A 9,263-nucleotide genomic window follows, 5' to 3' on the forward strand; every position below is an offset into this window, starting at 1 on the left:
CACACACACACACACACACACACACACACACATGCATGCAGGCAGGCACAAGGACATGCAAGGTTAGGCAGGCAGCAGTAACAGCAGGCGGAAAAAAATAAATATATAAAAAAAAATGAGCCCAGTTCATAACGGCTGGATGGAGGCGACAGCGGAGAGGGATTTCACGTTAGAATGAGTGTCTGGGCAGCTGGCGTGAAACGCTGCTGCGCCGCGGTCGGACGCCAGCCGCCCAGAGTCCTCGAAAAACGCTGCTGTCAGAATGCATTCGTTTTTTCTTTCTTTTCCCCCTGCTGGTTGGAAGAGAGCATGGGCGCCACCTAATGGTGAGAATGCACACAGCAGCACATGCATGTGGCCAGCTGTGCTGTGCTGTGCTGCTGTGGCCTGAGAGAAAGGGAAGGGGGATGATGATTCGAGTGTGCCTTGTGTGTTTGCGTAAGCCATAGATATAAAAACCTGGATAGATACCTGTAAAAAAGGGAGGGCGGAAGTGAAGAAGGCACACTACCACTCAAAGTACTGGCCAATCACAGTGTGTCTTTTACGGGTCAGAATCCAGGGTGCGTTTGAACAAACGACCATGGGCACACTAGTGCCCTCAGTTCCTATATCCGAACTCACCCTGGGTTACAAAAAGACCCGCCCCCACCTGTCTCTGATTGGCCTACCGAGCCCGCGCTAGGTAGGCCGAACGACCGTCCCCTTCTGTGACGCATGCAGATGCTTAATTGCCTTATGGTGCCCACGATACAGATGCCCCAGAGTCAGCGAAGGTGTCTACCTTTTATGTTGATGCTTTACTTCTAAGAGAGTATTTCTACACTGCAGTACTGCTACTAAAATAATTTAGTACTTTTCCCACCACTGGCTGACGTGGGTTAACCCTTTGTGTCCATGTGCTGTGTGTCTCTGTGTCCTCCAGCCTGGCCCAGGTACCGGGTGCTCCGGGTCCAGGACTTGGGTCAGTACAACCTGGAGATCCTCTCAGCTGACCTGTCCGATGACTCACTGTACGAGTGCCAGGCCCCCGACGCAGCCCTCCGGTCCCGCAGGGCCAAGCTCACCGTGCTCAGTACGTGTGTGTGTGTGTGTGTGTGTGTGTGTGTGTGTGTGTGTGTGTGTGTGTGTGTGTGTGTGTGTGTGTGTGTGTGTGTGTGTGTGTGTGTGTGTGTGTGTGTGTGTGTGTGTGTGTGTGTGTGTGTGTGTGTGTGTGTGATATCTTTGATCTTGTATTATTATTATTGTGTGTATGCCCATATTTTCCCCTTACTTGAAGCCCTTCCTGGGCCAAACACAACTCGGTTCTTGCCGTTCTCTTCTTCCTAATATTGTCCCCGTCACTGAATATGGCCCAATGATAATATTTCACTCTTATTGGTTTCAAGGTGTTTGTGAGCTGTAATCAAATAATAGAATTAAACATAAATGAAAATAAATAAAATTATAACAATGCAGTTTTCAATGCTGTTTCTGTCAGCCAAGAATGAAACCTTTCATTTTAACTGAAAAAAAGGACCTTGATTTTAAGCCTGCTGCTCTCTCCTCTTTCACTTTTTGGAGTGCTCGGATCGCGCCTCTTCTTCCAAGAATAAAACCTGTTGGAGTGTTTGCAGTGGAGATGCTGTTTGCTCACGTGTGTCTTTTTCAGGTGCTTGTGCTTGCGTGCGTGCGTTAGGGCATTCACGAATAGTGATTTTTAGTATTCAAATTGTTCGACCTCAAAGTATTCGAATAGTTGAATATTCAACAGGACTGGCCAAACTGTCAAATATTAAGTAAGCAAGAGGCGAACATTGTGAAAATAGCTGATCTACATGCTCACAACGCCTCGCAACGCGAGGCGTTGTGAGCATGTAGATCGGCTATTTTCACAATATTTATCTGCGGAACCGAGTCACATTAAATGTAATACCTACAATTCTAAGTGCTTGTCAGGGTGGGGGTCCCCAGTTCAAAAAAAATGTTTTGGGGGGTCACGGCCTAAAAAGGTTTGAGAACCCCTGGTATAGAACATTAACAAATTCATCCACCAGGGCCATTGACAACTCATTCTTATGACTTCCTATCTAGCCAGCTTTATAAACTATATATATTTTTAAAGAGAGAGAAAAAAAAGTGAATATTCGACTTCGGTGAACAACGTCGAATAGTGACTTTGATATTCGAATATTTGAATATTTGGTGAATACCCTAGCGTAAGTGCATGCTTGTGTGTGTTTCTAAACGTACCGTATTACTCTCTCCTCTCCAGTCCCCCCAGACGACCCGGTGATCAGCGGGGGTCCGGAGGTTCTGCTGAACGCGGGGGACTCCTACAACCTGAGCTGTGTGTCCCGAGGGGCCAAGCCCCCCTCCACCATCGAGTGGCTGAAGGATGGGCTGCCCGTGGAGGGGGCGGGGTTCAGTAACACTGTAAGCACACACACACACGCACGCACGCACGCTATTTTTTGGCAAAGACATTTGATAGAGAGTGAAAAAAAGACTGTATCAAGTATGTATATTATAAGTACCTTTTACCAATTCTAGAGGGATTAAGTGGTACTAGATATGCAGCTCAGCAAATAAAAGGTGAATTGATCCCAGTGCATGACGGAGGACGATATCACGATAAATTAAATCTCCACGATACGATTATCGTGAGTGTTTTTTATCATGATATACGATAATATCGCTTATTATCCCATCCCTAACACACACCACGCAGTATTCACATGTCACTCCTACGGATATTATTTTTGTGCGCCGGCCCCTGGGGGTCAATAATAATCAGTGTCAGTAAGTGACTGACTGACTCTCCATCATTGAAACAAGCACAAGCACGACGCTCTCCATTCTCAGTGTTCTGCCAACAGCCAGTGATCTGTGGCCCGTATCCCCTTTCCTCCTTTCTGCCTCCCCCGACAAACTCAACACAGAAACGTATGCATCTCTCCGTTATCCACACACAGCCAGCGATGTGCTCAGGCATTTCATATTTTTACTGCGTGGACCACCAATTCCTTCCCTCTAATCAGAAGGACCATCAAGTATCTGGATAGAATACTATCGCAATTATTAGACATAATCACATTTATTTTGTCATAATCAAATATGTCGGTCATGTCTTTGTTTATTTAGGTGTATGTGTCATATCTGCCATGTGCAACCTCAAAGCCTACAAGCCAAACAGAAATGTAATTGTGAACGACAAAAACTCAATTAAATCGTTAACCGCTATTATTTGAGTGACAAGTAATCGTCATGTAAAATGTCATAATCGTGACAGCCCTAATCTTAATGGGTTACCAGCAGTCCTGCCACAGAACAGAACCATGATCAGATCACAAATAAGAGCGAAGTCAGTTGGATTAAGGGTCCATCTGCCCCAGGCTCCTTGAGACTGTCATGTCCTTTTTTATATCTTATCTTTATTAACCACTTTAGCAGAAAGGGCAGAAAGGCCGCCTGAGAATCGTAAGGTCCCCCCGTTTCACCACCTGGTCCACTCTGTCTGTGCGTCGATGTGTCCTGGGCGAGACACTCATAACCCCTAACTGCTCCCTGGGCGATGCATTAACAGCGCCCACTTCTCCTAATAGTCAGGATGGGTAAATGCATGAGGAATTCATGTATTATGCAAATGTACGGTGGCAAAAAATGACCCCAAAGTAGTGGTAACTAAATTATTCATTATTATTACTTAATTGACCCGCGTCCCCCAGGGGTCTATACTTGGCTCGCTGCCTTTTCCCCCTTGTGTTTGCGGTGAATGTTTCGCCAATTATGACACAATTAAGACTTTGTATCTGGGTACCTAAGTTGGTAGTCGGTAGAGCTCTCGCCTTTGGACCACCAGGTCATAGGTTCCAACTCAGTGTGTGAGTTGCGCGGCTTGGGTGCGGCAAGTAAGCACTCCACCTCAACTCAGCACTCCACCTCAACTCCATGCACCTCAGCTTTCTATCTAGCGCATTGTAGCAGGGATAGACTCCCACATTCTCAGCTGATACCTCTACAACATATATACTTATTTATGGACAGAATTAGAATGCTAGGGATCACATGATTAAAGGACAAAAATATAATCATTTCCTATCAATTACACACCCCTTTTAAGCCTTGAATTCATAGAGATTTTTTAGTTTTTGTTGCATTTCTGATCCAATAATTTGATGAGTGTTTCATCGGTCAATAGGAGACTCTTTGAGGAGACGACTCCACCGGTCATCAAGCTATTGGCTAAGGAAAAAATCAACATCAATTCAAGCCTTCATGGAGTGTGTAATAGATAGAAACAAAGTAATTTTTTAGGTGAACTTGAGTATTTACAGTAAGGAAGCAGACAGGGTTCAATGTACTGGAGAGACTGACCTCTGGAAGGGACACACTCTCCCCCGGCCATGTTTACCTCATTCTCATTGGTCTTCTTCTCCCTGTTCCCCTGTCCTCCTCAGGAGGTGCTCCCGGACAGGAAGAGGGTGACCACGCGCAGCTACCTGCCCATCCTGCCGGTGGACACGGACACGGGGAGGAACTACAGCTGTGTGGCCACCAACCTGGCCGCGCCCAGCGGGAAGATCACCACCGTCACCCTCAACGTCCACCGTAAGAGAGACTCTTAGAACACTGGTGGTTCCCAAACTTGTCAGGTTGAGACCCAACAGAGAGATTATACATGTTTTTGCCCGGGACCCAGTATTTTTTATTAATGACATTTTTGAAGCAGTGAAAGCCGCTTCCAAGGAGTGGCTTTGTGTGTCCCGTTCATGTCCATATATGGTCATTTCAGTCCAGAATGAACAGGTTTTATCTGTCCTGTACATGTGTGTCCCGTGTGTGTCCCATGTGTGTCCCGTTCATGTCCATATATGGTCATTCCAGTCCAGAATGAACAGGTTTTATCTGTCCCGTACGTCCAGAATATGTGTGTAATGTCCGTCCCGGTCTGATGATTGGATGATTAAAAATGTCCAATGAGACCATACTTTGAAGATTGGTCAAGCTTCACATGACAATTCGGCCCTCGAGATAAAATCATTCATTCATTCAGAATTGGAAGAATGTATATGTCACGGTTTGTTAGAGAAACAGGACGGTCGAGAAACGGAGCACTCGTGGTGCCGCACGGGGCGGAGCAAGCGGTCGCCACAACACCGTCCTCCAGGCGGAGCCGCTCGATTGTCCACGACATTGCAAGCGGCGCGAAGGCCAGCGGACCTTGGTCCTGCTCTTCGCCCCCGAGCGCCGCAGGCGCGAGTGGCCGCGAAGAGCGGGCCAGGGCCGCGCGGCCGGCGGAGCGCCGCGCGAGTTACGAAGCCGTGGTGAATGCAATCCGTAAGGCCTGGGCATAAATGAGCCCACGATAAACGCCCTGTCCAAGTGACTACAATGGAGCTAATGGCTAAGCTAGGCTAGGCTAGGCTAGGCTAGGCTAGGCTAGTAAATAAAGAAAGAGAGTCGCAAACGAGTGACGTCAGCGCCTTCACTATTGAATGGCTGCGTCGCCATCTGGTGGTGATTAGTGTGTGGTGAACGACAAAACAAGCGCTCTTACTCTTACCGGTCTGAGTTACCCAAACATACTGTAACATATAGATCACAGAGTTCATAGCTCTAGAACACATAGAATAAAAGTTCACCGCTTCACTTCGAACCGAGGTTTGATTTTTTAGATGCTATTGAGCCACCTGTACTAAAACACATACAAACCCATGATACTGAAACGTTGACATATTAGGTTTAACTCTTTGAGTGCCAGCGCCCTCTAGGGGCCAAAGAATGCCAGCGCATCTCTCATAGGCGAGCGCTTTAGCTTCCAGGACTTCAGCTTCCAGGACCTGACGTGCTCACGTTCATGCACGGCATGGAAATGTCCCGGATGAAGATGCTAACAGAATGGCTATTCCCATTTTGTCATCTAAAAGATCATTTTTGGGCGATTTCGCCGTAAATAAACCTCGTGCCGCTTCCCTAAAACACAAAAAAGAGATATAAGCCTTTAAAGATGCTGTCTTTCATTGGATTAGGCGGAGATTGGCGATTGCGTTCGCAAATTACGGCCGGCCAGGACGTTGTTAGCTTTCGGCTAGTAGCTACAGAAATCAAGCCAGGCTTCAGAAGGCCTCTTATCATTTTATTCATTTAATTAAATAAAGCCGAACTACTTCGGGATCGGCACACTCGTGTACTCATCGGAAGCGGCGCCGAACATCGGGTGAACATTGGGGAGCTCAAAAATGTATTTTAAACCATTTTTAATGGAATATATCGTCGGACAGAGTAGAACGGCTAGCTGGCTAGCGGCTAGCGAGCCAGGACCACCCACGACTCTACAAGCAGCTCGGGGTAAGTGAATTAATAAAAAAAAGATTGTATTGGATTGAAATAAAGCCGAACTAGTTCGGGATCGGCACCAGATGAGTTAAGTTATTGTCTAAAGATAAAAGCGATGGATAATATCACAATGAGAATTATTTTCAGCTTTTCTTTTGTTGGAGATTAGAATACAACCTTAATACCCTTGATGCCTGTAGTTAGAGGTAGGGATGCATTGTTTTGTATGAATAGTTGGCAGTTATAGTGAGTACTTGAAATGTATGGAAGTATTGAGTTCTAAACGAAGGGACCATCATTGGCTTAATATGAAACAAAGATTGTTCTTGGCACACATTTGCACTTGGGAAAGCCATCCCTAGAAGACAATGCCAATAATATTTTACATTAGCTCTCAATGCCAGTCGTTAAGTCGTTGTGAAAACTTTTCTCAAGTAAGACCCAGTCCGATCTCGAACAGGAACACACTCAATACGCTTTGGCGTCGCCGAAAAAAAAGCCTCAAGTTAAATGCTCAAACCGTCCGGAAGATAACGCTAAATAGCGCAAAACAGGAAACAGAAATATGGGCATTTTGCTGCAAAATTTAACATGGGAGCGGATGGAGATCCCAGGTGTAGGACCTTAGCTCCTTCAGGGGCACTGGTCAAAACAAAACTCAAATTGAAAGCATTAGTGGTTCCTGTACACTACTAGTTTGTTATGCGTTTTGGTAGCATTCTCTTTATCTAACACTCTTGTATAATTGATATCTTACAGAGTAATCATATTCATTGTGTCCTTGTAATCTCATTTATCCTTCAGACAGTATCACCCCACACTGTCAGAATGCGGCTCCTATTTCAGCCTATAATTAAGCGCTAATGCAGAAGAGAATGTGTATTGGGTGGTATATTGTGATTAGATTACATAATGCAAAGTGGAGCTACCTTAAATGACTGTAGCTATATGGCACAGCATAATCAATATAGCATGGCCTCAAGTGTATTATCGCTTTTGTTAACATTGTTGCCAGCTTTTAGCAGCAATATTCATCCGCAATGTTGACGAAAAAATCTGCTGTTGCTAACCAAACCCTAGTGTAGCAGTGGGTTTAACTTGGCATTAACTTCAATGCATTACAATTAGTCACGATGGTTTAGTGATGAATCATCACTTTTCACCGTTTTGTAGGGGCCATTTGTAGCCCATGGAATGTTTTTCCTGCAAAACAAATGCTTGCAATGGATTCAGCATCATGAAAAACCCATAGTTTGACCCCTCACATGCTACTTAAAGCATATTTATTTTTTATATTTTTTTCCTGTATAGTAAATTAATGGGACACAAACACGAATCATTTTTTTTATGAGGTTTCCCCCAGGAGTTGAATTTCAACCTTTTAGTACATATTATTACACACCTTTAGAAACACATTGGTGAAGAAATCTCTTGGTAACGATTTACTTCGCAGATTTTCTTATGTTTCCCTTACTAAATGGGGAGTTCCCATAAAACACATTTGCACAATGTGATATTCCGTCATTACTGTCTGTCCACTGTATAGGATGTATACAGTGAAAGTGGTGTTTTACCCGATTTAACAGTTTTCTGAGAAAAAAAAGCTATGTTGCTATGTCAGTGGTGCTCAAACCTTTTCATGTCCAGGACCTCCAAAATGATATGTATTTGGCCGCCGACCCCCATCTCAAAATATTTTGTTCCAGGGACCCCCCTGAAGCAAAGATTTGAGTTTATCATTTTCGCTTAAAAGAAAATATATATACTCAAAGATTTGCGCCAACATTCATGATCTTTCCTAAATAATAGAGCTCATAGCCCGGCACAAAGTGATGTGCTATGAGCTTATATATCTGCTATTTTTGAATAGCCAAATTTAAAATAATGGTTAAAGTGGCTAAAATCGAACAGCACTATCTAATAGTGTTTTATTCACACAAAACAAGTTGTACCGATATGACGTCCATATCACTTCCACTCTGACAAAGCTGCCATACAATTGCATGACCCACGGCTGTTCCTCCTGTCCCACAGACCCCCCCACGGTGACCCTGTCCATCGAGCCCCGCTCTGTCCTGGAGGGGGACAGGGTGACCTTCACCTGCCAGGCCAGCGCCAACCCCCCCATCATGGGATACAGGTCTGTAGACACACATATACCGTACATACGTATACAATGATTGCTTAGCATTATACCACAACCACACCATCCACGGCTGCTAGTGAAGGTGTGTGTTGGTGTGGCAATTCTGTTTCTGTTCTGCTCTGAATATTGGTTTACTTGGTTTAGAGCTGTATTTATTTTATTTAAATGTTTGCTCAATATATACTTGAACATTCGACGAAAATGGCCAATCTACAAGCTCATAGCTTGTAGATGAGCTTGTAGATATTTAGATATAGAGGGTATGCGTGTGACATCATCATCATACCTGGAAGTTATGCAGGAATGCCTACTGAGTGGCCATGACGGCCCATACATCCAGACAGAAAAGTCCTACTACTGTATATCTGATTTCATTAAATTACATTAAACTCACTTTGCCACTCGATATGCCACTCAATTTTCCATTCGCATGCGCATACCCTCTATTTAGTGTAGAAAGGAAAAAGGACTATGGTCAAGTACAGTGGCGTCAGTTCAGAAAAAGCTAAGGTATGGCAACATGACTGGTGTCTTGCACGCGCGCCTTCGCGCGCGTGCAAGACACCAGTCATGTTGCCATACCTTAAGAAGTACATTCTATTTCCCACCGTTTCTAGGGTTTCTTGGGCTGGATATGGCAGCCTGTAATGGTTGTTCAAGTGCAGCTAAACTTGGCATGTTAAACATGCCACAATACCTTGTTAAAGTGACCATTTTGTTAAGTTTTGTAGTTATTTTACTGTAATTTAACAACATAATACAGATAGACAAAGAGACATTCATGGATTTATATTTAAAG

General features: G+C 44.5%; 1 protein-coding gene across 2 annotated transcripts in view; it reads left to right on the top strand.

Annotated features, from left to right (window-relative positions):
• kirrel1a (kirre like nephrin family adhesion molecule 1a) overlaps window positions 1-9,263 on the top strand; it is a gene marked incomplete at both ends in the record, with an annotated part of 74,424 nt that overhangs the window by 46,614 nt on the left and 18,547 nt on the right. For both annotated transcript variants that reach the window (XM_080741799.1, XM_080741800.1), the window contains 4 exons: window positions 926-1,075; window positions 2,255-2,415; window positions 4,440-4,590; window positions 8,353-8,458. In XM_080741799.1, the coding sequence (XP_080597925.1) occupies window positions 926-1,075; window positions 2,255-2,415; window positions 4,440-4,590; window positions 8,353-8,458 (568 nt within the window). The remainder of the gene's footprint in view (window positions 1-925; window positions 1,076-2,254; window positions 2,416-4,439; window positions 4,591-8,352; window positions 8,459-9,263) is intronic.

This window comes from Nannobrachium achirus (assembly GCF_963921795.1).
Source record: "Nannobrachium achirus genome assembly, chromosome: 14".
NCBI classification, from domain to species: domain Eukaryota; kingdom Metazoa; phylum Chordata; class Actinopteri; order Myctophiformes; family Myctophidae; genus Nannobrachium; species Nannobrachium achirus.